The 17,373-nt window shown below is 42.5% G+C and overlaps 1 protein-coding gene across 1 annotated transcript in view; it reads right to left on the reverse strand.

Annotated features, from left to right (window-relative positions):
- LOC310648174 (telomere-associated protein RIF1-like) overlaps positions 1-17,373 on the reverse strand; it is a gene marked incomplete at both ends in the record, with an annotated part of 63,778 nt that overhangs the window by 26,177 nt on the left and 20,228 nt on the right. Inside the window, 11 exon segments of the mRNA XM_083375911.1 lie at positions 1,054-1,234; positions 1,511-1,584; positions 3,618-3,704; positions 4,366-4,466; positions 4,735-4,797; positions 5,541-5,651; positions 5,762-5,935; positions 6,528-6,645; positions 7,021-7,172; positions 13,594-13,732; positions 13,808-13,900. Coding sequence (XP_083232037.1) covers positions 1,054-1,234; positions 1,511-1,584; positions 3,618-3,704; positions 4,366-4,466; positions 4,735-4,797; positions 5,541-5,651; positions 5,762-5,935; positions 6,528-6,645; positions 7,021-7,172; positions 13,594-13,732; positions 13,808-13,900 — 1,293 coding nt within the window.

Below are 17,373 nucleotides of genomic sequence, written 5' to 3' on the forward strand. Positions count from 1 at the left end.
AGGAATAGCCAATACTCCAGAAGATAGGCTTAAAATACAGGAGGATCTGGACAGACTCGAACACTGGGCGCTATCTAACAAAATGAAATTCAATGGTGAAAAAAGGAAGGTTCTACATTTAGGCAGGAAAAATCAAATGCAAAGGTATAGTATAGGTGGTACCTTGCTCAACAGTAGTAACTGTGAGAGGGATCTCGGAGTCCTAGTAGACAATCACTTCAATATGAGCCACCAGTGTGCTGCAGCTGCCAAAAAAGCCAACACAGTGCTAGGCTGCATTAACAGAGGGATAGAATCAAGATGAAGTGAAGTACTAATACCACTTTACAATGCTTTGGTAAGGCCACACCTGGAATACTGCATCCAGTTTTGGTCACCACAATGTAAAAAAGATGTCGAGACTCTAGAAAGGGTACAGAGAAGAGCAACAAAGATGTTTGGGGGACTGGAGGCTAAAACATATAGGGAACGGTTGCTGGAATTGGGTATGTGTAGTTTAACGAAGAGAAGAGTGAGGGGTGACATGATAGCAGTGTTCCAATATCTCAGGGGCCGCCACAGAGAAGAGGGAGTCAAGCTATTCTCCAAAGCACCTGAAAGCAGGACAAGAAGCAATGGATGGAAACTAGTCAAGGAGAGAAGCAACCTAGAAGGAGAAACTTCCTGACAGTTAGAACAATTAACCAGTGGAACAACCTGCCTCCAGAAGTGGTGAATGCTCCAACACTGGAAGTTTTTAAGAAGAGACTGGAGAGCCATTTGCCTGACATGGTATAGGGTTTCCTGCCTGAGCAGGGGGTTGGACTAGATGACCTCCAAGGTCCCTTCCAACATTATTATTATTATTATTATTATTATTATTATTATTATTATTATTATTATTATTATTATTATTATTGCTGACAAAATCTGAACTTTATATATTTAAGACACACTGAAACCTTAATATTCTTGTTTATTTTTTAAATCCAGTTCTGAAAATTATTTTTATTTCTGTAGTAACATTTTGGTATCTCTAATTGATACTTAACTAGATAAACTGGTTCACTATACCTTTTTAATCCATTCAGTTAATGGGTTAACTATAATACTCCACATTCGCCACAGATAATTCTTATTTTCCAAGTACATGGCACTCTGACTCATAATTGTGAGTACAGACTCGGTAAAAGACAGAGGAGACATGGAACCCGATAAGCCAATTTCCACAAGAGATTCGTAGTTCAAAAAGAATCTAGTTAAGTAAAAGCAATGAGAATCAAAATTAAAGAGATGTATTTTAGCAACTAAATATCCAGTTGGACAGTCAAATTAATTGTGGTAGTTTTAACTTTTAGAAACGGGAAGAGTAGTGAAGTTATACCATTTGTTAATGTATTATTGTACTTCACAAGGGTAATTTTAAATAAAGTAGCATTTTCAAATAAATTCTGGTACTAGGATACAGAATTTTAAAAACTATTCTTTATTATCATATAGAATTAAAAAAAACCTGTTCTGGAGTACCTACATTTCACTCTGAACTCCATATTCCAGAAGTTCTTCGAAGAATAGCAGTTGAAGCAGGAATAGTCCTGGTGTTCCCTATCAAGAAAAGAAAACCTAAGTCTACTATTCACTGGTGTATTTCAGAAATGTAAAGTCTATTCTGCCTTACCAACCCTATCCATCGTTATCAGTTTCAAGACTCAATTTCTGTTTTACAAATGTCAATCAACATACTTTTATTCAATTTTATTCAATTCCTAGATATTACCGTGACATTATAAAGATTTACTATGTGCCCAGGCATTCTTCCTAGCAAATTGGCTGGCAAAATTATGTAAATTCAACTGCCCAATCTTTAGAGCTTCCTGCTTTTAACTAATATGTGAATTGTGTCTAAATTCATACTGCCTTTAAAATAATATTCACCTTCTTTCAGGATTTATGAAAGTTTGCACATACTCTCCACTGAACTTTATTTGAGCTTCATGTGGATCCTACTAATATTTAAAGGGAATCTAGGTGACAAAATAACACAGAAGCCTGGTGCCTGTTTTGCAAGTAATCCAATGGGAAATATGTCAGTATGAGAATATAATTACTTCCTTTGAACGGTTTGAATTAATTTTAGTTACGATAACTGCACCTACGTTTATCCTGTAATCTGCAGGAAGTTTAATCCACTTTTCCATGGTAGATTCCTTTAACTCAGTAACATCTGAAAATTCCCTAACATGAATTGCTCTTTCCAGGGCTTGCCCTACTATTATGATAGGGTTTGGGTAGGACTTTTTCTGCATTTAATAGCAAGCAAACTATTCTTAAAAATAAGTATGTTTGGATAATTAATATAGAAGAGAGAATCTCCTGTGTGAATGTTGCAATTAATACACAAATATTTGGATCAAATTACCGGAATTCTTTTCCTTCAAAAAGAAAAATACTCAATCACGGCAATGCAACTTAGGGAGCAGTAGGAGCCTTTATGTCCATTCCTAACCTAGTTAGTTCTTTCTTTCTCTATGCAAAAAATGAATTCTAAGCAATGTGCAACGTATTTCACCTTCCTGACCCTATGGGAAAGAATACCATTTTTGTGGCACCGGAGTATGTTTCTCATTTGTGCAGCTTCAGATTTTTAACTGAGAATTAGTACATAGTATATTTGATATGCTGCTGCTCTGGTGGAATAAAGTTATAATATACAGAAGGATGGGGTCAACTGTTGGGATTAGATACTCCTTTCCTAATGGATATACATATATATCCATTATATATATATATATATATATATATATATATATATATATATATATATATATATATATATATATATATATATATATATATATATATATATATATATATATATATATATGTTTAAGTATTTGTCAAGGCTTTTTTGAATGGACCTTGCTAATTAACTCTTTCATTCCTGTTTTGGCCCGGCTCAGGGCTTATCCACAGGAACTAGTCAACTTATGACAGCTCATTATTTGTGCAAATTATTCAAATTGCTAATAAAGAATTTGGGAGGCTAAGATGATCATTTCGAACTCATTTATGTTCTCATCAGTTAGTCATACCCTTTATCTGAGATTATATATATATATATAAAAGCCGCCCTGAGTCTTCGGAGAAGGGCGGGATATAAATGTAATAAAAAAAAATTGAAGACATTTTTGTTTACAGTGATTATTTGTTGAATCTAAATTATGAGTGCATTTCTATAAAGGGAAAAAAAACAATTAAAAACAGTTCCTGGTTTTTGAACAGTACGAAAGCTCAACCAACGTGTTAATCTTTATCTGACTGACATGATAATCTTTATCAGGGAATATCTAAATTTCCACTCAATGTTTTAGACTTAAGCAGATGGATGTGACATTCTGACTCATCAGCTTTTGATTTCTGCTTTAGGAGAGGGTCACCTCCAATGTGTAGAAATTCCATATCCATTCTTGTAATAGTTTAGGAATTTAGGATCTAGTAGGATTAAGAGAACCATTTATAAATATCTATGACTGAAACCTTACCAGTTATATCTCTTTTAGGAAATAAGGCTCATGTGGCATACCATGCTTTGTGTAACTAATCTGAGCCGTATCACACATCATATGCATTATGCTTACATTCATAAGATCCTTGTCAGCAATCAGATAGGCTGGTGATCCCAATACGTTTGGAGGCATTTCTTTAATAGCCACTTCTAACAAAGACTAAAACAGAAAGCAAAGTATTTTATTTAACAAGTAACAAGGTAAAACAATTAATTGGTCTTTATATCAAATCAACACTAAAATTAGAAAATACTATTCTCCTTTGATAATACATTAATGTTTATTTGAAAACTATATTATAATGAAAAAAGTCAAGATTACCCAAAGCAGCATTCTGCTGCACAGGGAATAAACATTATTTATAGCTTATATCTTATCATATAAATATGACATCCAAAGTATTCTGTTGTATATGTGTACATATAATAGCAAAATTTGCCCTTGAGCTTTAATAAATAAATAAAATACTGGAATCACTCTTGTAAGTATATAAACCAATAAAGAAGAATATTTGTAGCTCAGGGTTGAAATGAGGGGGGAGGGTGCTTGGTGTTCTCATAAGCATTAATGATTTTACCTAGTTTGGCTAATGGAACATCTTGAAGAAAACAACCAAAGTCACAGCATCAAGGACCCCTCAAGTATATAAACTTCTAAATAGCAAAATATTGCCTTGAGCTCTAATACATAAATACCAGAACCACTCTTATAAATATATAAACCCCTAAAAAGGGTATCTAATTTAGGGTTCATTTTATATAAGAATGTTGAATATTATCAATTTAAAATTCACACATGTAAAAACTCTATCAATACTTACCAATGAGTTTAATACTGGCAATTCTTTTGACATAATAATGTTTTTTAAAGTCTGCAGCAACATAGTTAAAACTTCTGAATTTGGCTGCTCTTTTTCGTTGCCTAGGAATAAGTTATGCATGTAGTGGTCAATAAGATCTTATAAAACTAGACCCAGTAACCAGCTTCATAGATTAATTGCATTTTTACCCAGATCCCATTTTGGGCAAATCACTTCTAAATATTAAAATTTAACTGCAAACTGTGTTCAAACATGGTATGTATATGGTACACCAATTTATTTAGATAGCCATAAGTGTAAATGAATAAATTCAGTATCTTCTCACTTTCATACGTCTCTGTACAGTTGAATCATATAAACAATTATTACCTGGTTCAATTGCAGCTTTCACAAAACCAACTAATTCTTTCCATATAGCAGTGAGCATACAATCTGCAAGGCATGATGTTTAACAAAAGGAAAATCAAGTGGAAAATCAGTAAGTAGATTTATATTAATAAACACTGGAACAGGTACCTGAAAGATGCTGACTACTGCACTATAAGCTTTTTATTTATTTATTTATTTATTTATTTATTTATTTATTTATTTATTTATTTATTTATTTATTTATTTATTTTATTTAGATTTATATACCGCCCTTTTGTTTTAGAACAAAAAATGCCCACTGTGAGTAGAAGAAAAAAGCTACACAAAGCTTCGTAAGCTGTTAACATCCAAATCACCATGGCAGCCATTTCCTCCCTTTTAAAAGTCAGCAAAAGGGTTTCTGGGGCTTATCTTGTCTGGAGGGAGACAAGGAACTAATTCGGTTTACTTTTCAGGAATGGTAAGGGGCAAAGGAGAAAAAATGGAATGAGTCTGCAAGGAACAGTCCAACCAAAGACTCAAAATACAGTCCCAACAGAGTACAGTCAGTAAAATGCTCAGCTCCATCTATCTGAGCAATTAAAACGGACTGTGATTATCAATTTTTTCCTCATCTTTTTTTCTTATGACTTGCCTCTTTTCCACTTTAAGCCTGATGGCGAGAGCTGATTTATTTTTGATTCATTTAGTTATATTTGTATAGCATTCCTATAATTAATGGCTTTTGTCTTTAGAGTTGTAGATACCTGCTTTCAATAAATACCTAACCTGCAGAGAAAAACCCCAACCCCCCCCAAAAAACTTACCAGAAATCTGCTTCCAACTATTAATGAAGCCATCCTGAGCTGCATTCATGAAAACACTGGCATGTTTGCAGAAGAAGGAAAGACTGGTAATTACTGGGTACTGAAGAGGTTCTATATAAGAAGGCAGTAAAGAACTATTATCACTAACAAAAGGTTTTTAAAATTAAAACTAAGGTTGCAGTATTTTACCTTGTTAAAAAAATATTTTACCAAACAGTTACCTAAACTAAGTACAATATTATTTTCCTTGGCAAAAGTCAATACTTCCTGTCCCTTAAAGAAGTGAAGTAGCATTTCAATTCCGAGAATCTGAATAGATGAAATGACAGCAGCTCCTTCAATGCTAGTATTCTGAGTCATCCATGGATTGGCAAGAGTTTCAAAAGGGAAAATTCCTGAAATAAAAAGTTGCATTTTTCGTCTATCACTTATAGCAGAGAAAATTATTCATACGGGGGGGGGGGGGGGGAAGACACCCCACCCCAGTAGGAGTAGCTTGAAAAGATGGTTGATGGCAATGAGGTTGAAGATCTGATTATGTCTCATGCTTCTAACAATAGGATTGTACTAGCCAGTGTATTTTATTTAGAAAGTTTCCCCAAATGTGTATGACAGCATCTTCCATTATGGACCTACGGTGTGCTTAAACTATAGCTACACAATTTTAAAGTGCAGTGCTTGTTATTATCATAACAAACACCAAACTTTCAAAATACCCTACTTTGCAAGGCAAATGCCTTAGGACAGATTAGGAGGGTGGAACAAATGGAGAAATATATATTTTTTTAAAACCCAGAACAAACCAACACATTTTGTGGGTTGTGCTGAACTATTTCAGGTCAGTGGTAGAATTGAGATTGTCCTCTTCCTCCTCCTCCCCCACAATGGCATATCCCACCAGTGTAATCATCACCTCCCAACCTTCCCAGTGCTTCCCCACCCTCCCTCCCCTCAGCCACCAATGCGCTTGTACTGCTTGCTTCATACCTGATTTTTGTGAACAACTTGGTATAGCTAAACTCTGATTAGAAATGAACCGTGATGAATTTCCTTGTAGCTGAGAGGCATCCAGGCATAAAGTGTTCTGAATTAATGGTACGCCAACCTAAAAAAGAAATACTGAAGCATAAGCCCAAAAATAAAATAAATGGGCAGATCAGTTCTATTTAATTCAACAGAGCAAAATTCCCTAGAGCTTTTAATACTTCGTTATTACTTAGTAATTACTAATTTAATTCATTTCATTATAATAAATCAATAAGTAATATAAATCAATAAATTATACATTCAAATATTCTAACCTGAACAAAGTTCACTGACTACAAAGATGATCATGAAATATTAGGATATGTAAAAACTTTAAAACTGTTAAATCTTTTGTGAGAAAATAGAAATCAAATAGAAATCTAGGTCAAAGAGCCTTTCCGAACCTTATTTTAACTAATGCTCAATATTAGTTCAACAACAAATATTAAGTTACCTGTTCAAAGTGGACTGGAAGCTGAGATCCAAGCCTAATTAATAAATACCACCAAACTTCAAACTTGGTCAGTGCCAGAGTTTCAGTTCTTACATGAATAGATGTCAGTGGTTGCATTAACAATCTCAGCCTTTTTGCACTGCATAATATATCTTGAAAAATAGAAATAAAAATTATTATTATATCCAATAGAATGAGAAGCAGAGTTTAAATTCTTTTTGCCTCACTGGGTTGCCATTAATTGAAAATGGATTTGTCTAAAAAATATAGCATCATCCCCTTTTAAAAAATATTTTTATTGAAGATTTCAACAATTCTAAAAGGTAACCCAAACTGATATCAGAAAGAAAATATAAAATATAAATATAAATACAAAATGCAAGAAAAACAAAGAAAACAGAAAACCAACAGAAAAACAAGTAGTACAAATAAGCCACTCCTTTCATATGAATGTCTCAGAAATATAATAATTCTCTTACACTTGGGTAATGATTATGTATTTGAATTCTATGCTCCCTACCCATCTCCTTAAAGCCAAAGAAGTATTGTAGACACCTGTCTCTGAGGAACAGAGAAAAGAAAGATTACCTCTGATTTCTCACCAAAAAAAGCCACTGCAGAAAAGGGACTTGCTTAACAACAGCTGCAAAAAGTCACATAGTGATTTGCTTAATGATCAGCACAACTTACAATCATAATTCCAGGCTAATTAGTTTTAACTTGAGGACTTCCTAGACTGGGTTGAGGAATGTCTTTCAGTCTCTCATGGCCTAGTCCTCTCAATGCTTGACTACTGCAACACTATAGTCTATAGGGGATGCCTCTGAAGACCACCTGGAAGTTGAAGCTGGCCCAAGATGCAACAGTGCTGGCAATGATGGGCACAGTTCAATATGCCCATTTAATATCTCTGCTTTGTGAACTGTACTGTTTGCCAGCTTGCCTCCAGGTGCAATTCAGGGTGCTGATTACTATAATAAACCCCAACATGGCATAGGGCCTGGTTACCTAAGGAACTGATTGTCTCCCATAGTATTTGCCCAGCTGATCAGGGCTGGTTGGTTGTTTTAATTAAACAATGCCATCTATTGTGATCCAGGATGCATGCCACAGGGCAGCTCTTGCCTCCTGGAATAAGGGTCTTCCTGAGAGTCAAATGACCTTCACGCTACAGGTATTTTGATGGGCCTTTGGCAAGCATGATTGAGGACCATTTTCCTCTTTTTCTTCCTTCCCATCCAGGTGTCTGTGGGGATTTTCAACCATTCAGGTCAGGGTTGTCCCAAAGGTGCTTTTCAAAAGGCAACTGGACATTCTTGTTTCTTTTCATTGAAAACATTTCACTTCTCATCCAAGAAGCTTCTTCAGTTCTGGACCTGTTCTCAGAACTGAAAAAGCTTTTTGGATAAGAAATTAAAAAAATTCAAAGAAAAAAAACCCCAAGAAAGTCCAATTGCCTTTCGAAAAGCATCTTTGGGGCTTCCTGTTATGTCCGGATCGACGACGCGTACAGCGAGGTATTTGTAACAGTGATGTTTATTAGTACATGTGGAGCCAACTGGGGATCCCCGTCCGGGTGGCTCAATATAAGTCCAGCAGCCGCTGGACGCTGGCCAACCCCCAGCCGGGAATCTCCCGCCAAAGAAACAACACCCAACCCAGGCTCGTGGATTTCCCGCCGGTGGGAAACCACTCCCCTGCTAATCTACCTATACAACACCCCTTCCCCCCCAGATAAGAGTTATTATCTAACATAATCTTTTAAGTAATTAGGTGGCTTATGAACCCTGGCAGGGTATCTCCCCGTTGGACTGTCTGCTCTGTGGTTGAGATCCCCGTTAGGCCTTGCTGTCTGTTGGGGTGTCGCTGCTGGTGGAGGTCCTATGGGCTGTTGCGTTACGATGATGGCCGTTGACTGCAGAGGCGAGTTCCCCTGAGGTGATGGTCCCGACCCCCTTGGTTGTGTTTCTGGTCCCCCGCCAGATGGTGTGATGACCCGCCAGTCAAGTCTATTGTTATTGTCTTGTGTTAGGGAGTCCCCGCCGGTCGCCGCCTGTGTGAACTCAGGAGACCTTTTCCTCAACTGATCAATGTGCCTCCTGATCTGCCGTTCCCCTTCCCCCTCTATGATGTAGGACAGTGGCCCCGCTTTGTCAATGACTATCCCTTGTGTCCACTTTTCCCCCAGTCCATAGTTCCTGGCCCACACTAAATCCCCAATGTTCAAAGACCTGGTTGCACTGTCCTGTTCTGCTTCCGCGGGCAGTCGGTCAGGGTGGAGTCTGTCTAATTTAGTTGTCAATCTTCTGCCCCACTTCATTTCAGCTGGACTTTTCCCCGTTGCAGTGCATGGTGTTGTGTGTTGAGCCAACAAGAACTGGGCCAGCCTCTGGTGCCAATCACCCTGGATGATTGTTTTTAACGCTTCCTTGTTGTCCTGACGTTCCTCTCGGCCAATCCGTTGGAGGATGGGTGGAAGGGGGCCAACGTCGCGTGCCTAATCCAGTTGGCCTTGAGGAAATCCTGAAATTTATTAGATGTGAATTGCGGGCCATTGTCAGAGACCAGTACGTCAGGTAACCCGTGGGTGGCAAAGAGTCCCCGCAAGACCTGTATTGTCTTGGCGGATGTCATGGTCTTTACAGGCACTACCTCCAACCACCGGGAGTAACTGTCTACCACAACCAAGAAGATCTGGCCTTGGAATGGCCCCGCAAAATCTATGTGTATGCGGGACCAAGGGTTGCGAGCCACCTCCCACTTGTGTACTGGATTGTGTGCCTGTTCTGGCCTAGACTTCTGGCACTGGTAACACCCAGCTACTCTGTCCTCAATTGCCTTGTCCAGCCCCGGCCACCATAAATGACTTCTGGCTAGGGCTTTCATGCGCACAATCCCTGGGTGCCCCTCATGATGACTGTGTTCCTTTGTTCCTCTGGTATAACTACCCTGTTTCCCCACAGTAGGCACCCGTGATGTGACGACATTTCATCCTTCCTTCTGTAGTATGGTGTGAATTTGGGGTCTGGGTTCTCATTAGGCCACCCCCCTTGGACCCAAGTTGCTATCCTGCTGAGTATATGGTCCTTGCTAGTGGCTTTGACAATGTCCCGAGCTGTCAGTGGGCATTCTGGCAGTTCTTGCAGTGATAGGATTTGCCCCGCTGGCGCTGGGTCTGGCCCTGTATCTAATAGGGGCAGTCTACTAAGAGCATCCGTGTGACCCATCTCTTTCCCTGGTCTGTGCTTAATGGTGAAAGTGTAAGCTGCTAAAAAGATGGACCATCTGAGCATCCTTGGCGACATGATTTGGGGTGTCTGTCTGTCTGTAGTGAACAGGCCTAAAAGGGGTTTATGGTCTGTCAGTATTGTAAAGTTCCTGCCATAGAGATAGTCGTGGAACTTTTTTACACCAGCCACTATGGCTAGTGCTTCCTGGTCGATTTGCGCATAATTCCTCTCTGCTTTGGTTAGGGTTCTGGAATAATATGCGATTGGCCTCTGCACCCCCTGGTCATCCATGTGGCTTATCACTGCTCCCACCCCGTAAGGTGATGCATCACATGCAAGGTAAATTGGTTTGCCCTCGATGAAATGTGTGACTGTGGATCTGCTGGACAATATGTCCTTCAGCATTTGGAAACTCTGTTTGTGTTTTTCCTGCCACTGCCACGGGGTCTTTTTATCCAAAAGCCTGTGTAGGGGTTCAGCTAAAGCTGCAAGAATGAGTGGTAGAAATTTATGAGAGCTAAGAATGCTTGGAGTTCTTGCCTTGTATTTAGGTTCTGGTGCTAATTTAATTGCTTTTATTTTTCCCTCAGTAGGATGTATGCCCTGGGCATCTATCCCGTATCCTAAAAATTCAGTGGATTTTACTCCAATGAAACACTTTTCCCTTTTTAACTTAAGTCCTGCCTCTCTAAATTTCCCCAGTACCTTTTCCAGCCTGTCAGCAAGGATTTCTTTAGTTTTTCCAGCAATCAGGACATCGTCAAAGTAAGGGCATACTCCAGGTATGCCCTTTAATGTCCTCTCCATCACTTCTTGGAAGATGCCTGGAGCTGCAGCAATTCCAAATTGCAGTCTGTGGACTCGAAACGCCCCCTTGTGGGTAACTATCGTTTGAGCCTCGGCGGCTTCCTTAGAAACAGTGAGTTGCAAATACGCCTGCGCCAAGTCGAGGTTGGCAAAGATGGCTTTACAATACTGACTTTACAATACTGACAGGACCTGCTTCACTGTTGGGACCGGGTAAGCATGTTTTTTCATTGCTAAGTTTAGAGTAGCCTTATAATCGGCACAAATCCTCACATCCCCGTTCGGTTTAAGGGGAGTGACGATTGGTGTCTCCCAGGGGCCCCCTTCTACAGGTTCTAGCACCCCCTGGCCTACTAACTTTTCTAGCTCGGCCTTGATTTTTTGTTTCAGTGTGAAGGGTACTTAAGCCTGATGGGTTTAACCTCAGGATCCAAATTAAAGTTAATGGGAGGGCCATTATATTTCCCTAATGAGCCCTCAAATACGTCTGCGAAATTATCACAGACGGATTTGAGGGTTCGGTGGTGTACAGTGTTAATTCCCCCCACCCAAATGCCGAGGGCCTTGAACCAATTGAGGCCTACTAGGCTGGTTCTCTGGCCCTTGGTGACCAGTAGGTCTAAGTGGCCCTTAAAACTCTTATAACTGACGGGGACGGTGACTTTCCCTCTGATGTTTATGGGCGATCTTTGGAAGTCAGCTAAGTGGATTTGTGTTTGTTTAAGAGGAATTTTCTGCCCGCTCCTAGCTTCGATGTCTGCCAAGGTGTTGTCTGAAATAATTGATACCGATGCCCCCGAGTCCACTTCCATCTTGCAGGGGATACCCTGCAACCAGACTTCAATATTTAATTTAGGGCTCAGTAGGTGGTTGACCCCCACCCCCTTCCCGCGGTTGGAGGGTCGTGCCTTTGGCCTGGGGGTCTCTCTGCCACTATGTCGGGGGGTTACCTTACCTGGGGCCCACACGTCGATATTGTGCAGTTGGCTGTCGCGGGGTCTGCTGCGGCAGATTGATTGAATATGACCCGTTTTTCCGCAGTTCCTACATTTAGCGTTCCGGAACCTGCAGGTTGTTCGGGGGTGGCCGCCTCTGCAGCTGCCGCATCTAGCGTCGGGGTCTCTCGGTCGGGTTGAGTTCTCCCTCTTAGGTCTTTGTTGCGGCGGTGGTTGTTGCCTTCTGAATCGATCTGTGCCCTCTGGGCGGTTGGTCCTTGCAGGCATTCTTCCGACCCTCCGGGTGATCTCATCAATGTCGGCTTCCCACGTGTAGTCCTCCTCCCCACCGTCCACATGGCACTCCTGATTGATCTCTGCGGCGGCGCCATTGCTGTTGGGGGGGGGGCGCGTCTCCCTGTATTTTCATACGTGAGAAGCTCATCTAGAACCTCCTGCAAGTTTCCTGTGGGCTTTGCAATTATTCTATTTTGTAGCTGTTCGTCTCGCAGCCCCAAGACCACCCTATCACAGATTCGGATCTCTAGATTATCATACTTGCAGCGCAGGGCAGCTTCTCTCACGGCGGCCACGAATTGGGTAATTGATTTGCCCGGCTTCTGGTTCCTTTTTTCGAATATCCATCTCCAGTACAGTTCCGATCGTTTGGGGGTGAAGTGAACTTTCAGCTTAGCCAGTAGATCGGCGTACGATACGCTGGCCACCGGCAACGGTTGACACAGTCCCACGGTGACCCGGTAAACCGGTGTGCCGCTGATGGTGAGAAGTGCTGCCGCCTTTTTCCGGTCGTCCGTTATGCCATTCACGAGCATAAACCCTTCGACCTGGCCGACGTACTCCTCCCAGTCTTCAGGGAAGTTTGGGTCGAATTCCTTCAGGGATCCTACTTGTGCCATGCTCACTATTTGGTTCGCGGCGATCGGTTGCTCTCGGTTGACGGCGATTTGAAATTCCCACTTCGCGCGTTGCTTGCTTCTGCCTCTTCTGCTGTTCCGCCGTACGATCCCACCTTCGTCGCCACTTGTTATGTCTGGATCGACGACGCGTACAGCGAGGTATTTGTAACAGTGATGTTTATTAGTACATGTGGAGCCAACTGGGGATCCCCAGCCGGGAATCTCCCGCCAAAGAAACAACAACCAACCCAGGCTCGTGGATTTCCCGCCAGTGGGAAACCACTCCCCTGCTAATCTACCTATACAACACTTCCTATCCAGGTTTCTTATCTCTTGACACCTTTGTTCTTTTTGATTTGTGTTCTTTGTTTTTAAATATTTTTAACAATCTGAAAATTGCCCAGAGTTGCTGGGAATCAGGTAGAATTTAAATTTGAGTAAATGCTTTATAGTGGATGAACAGCACATTCTCATAAGAGATATCTGGCATCTGGTAACAACTATGTAAATCTTATATTAACTATAGTCAGTATGTGACAAGATGGCAACTAATTTAATTTAAACTATCAACATCACTAATAACTTCCTATGTTTTGTGTGTCAGTTTTATAACTGATTTTCCCTCTGCATGTGCATGTGAGAAACAAGAGTATATTCATTGCTGATACATTACTGTTAGTGTACCTGGATTTAAAGCAAAGTTGTCAATCAGACTTTTCCACGCAATGAAAGCTATTTTGTTCACCACCGGGGAGCCACTACGAAATCCAAGTTCTTCTAAATGGAGCAAGGAATTGATAAAGCTTCCACTATGGTGCAGTGTCTAAAGGGAAAAATGCAGCATCACTGTAATGTACTTCCAGTATCATAGGTTAAAAAGAATTTTTCTCCAACTTACTTTTCCAAGCAGCTTTACAAAGAGGGGCCACAGTTTCAGAATATATGCTCCACGTTTAAAAAAAAACAGCTTTTGGAGTTCTGGAATTACTTTCTGTAGGATTATAATAGAGAACACTTATTAAAATGTTGTATTAAGGTAGATAAAAATGCACATTAATGAGATTTTTGGGGGTTTATTCAGAGATGGCCAGCTAAGGTCATTGAACAGCCTTCTGAATTATTTTAAATGAATAGGAATAGTTTGTCAAATATCTAGAAGGAATCTGCAGTTATGCCCCACTCCGAAAAATGCCAAAGCAATTTTAAAATTCCATGGGATGCAAGAAGGAATGATTAAATTGCTTCTGGCAAATCCACTGCATAATTACCACATGAAGCAGTATTCAGCAATTTATTCTCTGAGATTAGAAACTGGGTTGCTAAGAATAAAAATTAATGTGTTTTGAATAGGTTTAAATTGACTCGAGCAACAAGGCTACCATTATTTATTTATTTATTTATTTATTTATTTATTTATTTATTTATTTATTTATTATTTAAATTTATATACCGCCCTATTCCCGTAGGACTCAGGGCGGTTTACAGGGAAAATTAAAATACATAGCATACAAAATTAAAATCAATTAAAACTATTAATTAAATTACAGTCCCTGAAGTTAACTAAAACCCAATTAAATTAAATTAAATTAAAACCCCTCAGTCTGGGCCAAACAACTCGAAAAACCAGGTTTTCAAGTCCCGGCGAAATGAGCGAAGATCGGCCCAGGAGGTAGGAGGAGAACCACCGTAAAACAGTGCCTCCCACTCCCAACCCCCTGAGACGCCGCAGTAGTCGATGGTATCGAAAGCCGCTGAGAGGTCTAAAAGGACTAGGACAGAGGAACATCCCCTGTCCCGAGCCCAGCAGAGATCATTCACCAGTGCGACCAATGCCGTACCAGGGCCTGAAAACCGATTGGTATGGGTCCAGATAATCAGTTTCCTCCACCACACTCTCAACAACCTTCGCCAAGAAGCGGTAGTTATTTAAAACAGCCGGGTCCAGGGCAGGCTTCTTGAGGAGGGGTCTCACCACCGCCTCCTTCAAGGCGGTGGGAAAGATACCCTCCTTCAAGGAAGCAGTTATTACTGCCTGGAACCAGCCTCGTGTCTCCTCCCGGGCCGCATACCAGGAGGGGCACGGGTCCAGTAAACAAGTGGTGGAGCTCAGTCTCCTCATGATCCTGTCTACGTCATTGGGGGAAACGGGGTCAAACTCAGTCCAGATAACATGCTCAAGACCGCTTGATTCCTCCATGTCAGACTCTGCCCAGTCAGAGTCCAAACTGGTTTGGATCTGAGCGATTTTGTCCACCAGATGATGACTAAACTCCTCAGCCCGCCCCTGTAAGGGTTCCTCCCTCGTCTCCCGATCAAGGAGAGAGCGAGTCACCCTAAACAGGGCAGCTGGGCGATTATCTGCGGATGCAATGAGGGCAGCGAAATAATTAGACTTTGCCGTCCTCATTGCAGCAAGGTAAGACCTTGTGAAGGCTCTTAGTCGCAATTGGTCAGATTCAGACCGGGTGACCCTGTCTCCGACGCTTCATCTCCCAGAGCTCCACAGAAAACCATGGGGCCCAATGGGATCTGTGCCGGGTCTGGGGTCACAAGGGTACAATATGGTTGAGTGCCTTGGTGGCCCCCCTTTCCCAGGCATCCACCAAGGCATCGACCGGGCTGTGAGTGAGGGAGATAGGTAAGGACCCAAGCACCATCTGGAACCGTTCTGGGTCCATTAGACGCCTGGGACGGAACCACCTGGTCGGTTCCACAGCCCGGCGGCGGGGGTGACATAGTGGAAGACCAGCCGCAGGAGATAATGATCGGACCATGACAGGGGGACAATAGTTGGCAAGCCCCCTCCCAAATCATCCAACCATTGCCCAGATAGAAAAATCAGGTCGAGAGTGTCACCCGCCCCATGAGTCAGGCCCTGAATTACTTGGGTCAGGTCCTTGGCCGACCTAACTCTGACGACTCTCCCAGGGAAAGCAGGTTGAAGTCGCCCAGAACTATGAGTCTGGGAAACAATACATTAATAGTATTGTGTGTTTATAGATCAAAATGATGGAAGAGTGTTACAAACAAACTGCTCTCCTACAGATTGTCACCCGAGTATTCACTATCCTTAAGGCTCAATAATGAAAATATGTAAAAAAAACAGTGGATCTGGGACAGAGCCACTAAATAATCTAAGAGGATTTTCAACTTTTATCAACTTTTCATAAAATCTCAGAGACCCTCTTCTGACGCCTGTTTTTTCTCTTATTCCATGTTATCAATGGACATTTTTTAGAGCTTGCCTTAATGCCACACCCTCAGTATTTTTTTTAAAGATGCTGTAATATCCCAGGTCCCAAAAGGACTTTCCTATGAGAATGAGGTAAGATAGAGAAAACTGAATGTGTTCTTTTATATTGTGAAATTAATCCAGACTTTTATAAAATGCTAATATGGTCTTTATTTTAAAAAATCCAAGTTACCGTATTTTCCGGCGTATAAGACGACCCGGCGTATAAGACGACCCCCTACTTTTAAGAAGTTTTTCAAGGTTTTTTGTCTTATACGCCGGAAAATACTTACATGCCCTGCCCTCCCTGTCCATCGCAGAGGAGGCGAAGGCCTGACTGGCCCCGCTGGCCCTCCCACTGCTCCCGCACTTCTGCTGGCCCACGAGAACGCAGCGTTTCCTGGGCGGCAGGCAGCGCCGGAGGGCAGCTGCCACCCCGCCGCGGCCGGTGCCCCTCCTGCTTTCCCCCCCCAGGCCTTGAACTTCTCCCATTTGGCGCAGGGCGGGGCAGCTCTGCCCGCAGCCTCTTTTTCATGTGCTGCTTCCCTCTCACCATCGGCCGAGGTGCGCTCGGCCCGGGCTCCCGGTCCCTCTTCCCGGCCGGCTTCCCGCCCTGCCCCTCATGGAGCTGGACTGGGCGTGCAGCCTCTCGGTGTGGCTGCTTTTCCTGGGCAGCCTGGCGGTGCGGCTCCTGCGCTCGGACCTGTTGCTGAGCCGGCGGCTGCTGCTGCGCGTGGGGCTGCTGCCCCTCAGCGCCGCGCTCATGGCGGCTGCCTGCTGGCTCGTCTCGGCCAGCACCGCCCGGTGGAAGCGCAGCGTCGGACGGGAGCAGGACTTCCCTGCCGGCTCCCGTCCGACGCTCTTCCCTCTTGAGGCAGCTGCTGCCTCAAGAGGGAAGAGCGAGCCGGCAGGGAAGTCCTGCAAATGCACGCACACGCAGGACTTCCCTGCCAGCTCCACACTCTTCCCTCTTGAGGCAGCTGCTGCCTCAAGAGGGAAGAGCGAGCTGGCAGGGAAGTCCTGCAAATGCACGCGCACGCAGGACTTCCCTGCCGGCTCCACGCTCTTCCCTCTTGAGGCAGCTGCTGCCTCAAGAGGGAAGAGCGAGCCGGCTCTTCCCTCCTGAGGCAACAGCTGCCTCAAGAGGGGAGAGCGTCGGACGGGAGTCGGCAGGGCAGTCCTGCACACGCGCGCACTCCCCAGCTGCTAAGGAGCAGCCGGGGAGTGCGCGC

The sequence above is a fragment of the Vipera ursinii genome (assembly GCF_947247035.1).
Source record: "Vipera ursinii genome assembly, chromosome: 17".
In the NCBI taxonomy this organism is placed as follows: Eukaryota; Metazoa; Chordata; class Lepidosauria; order Squamata; family Viperidae; genus Vipera; species Vipera ursinii.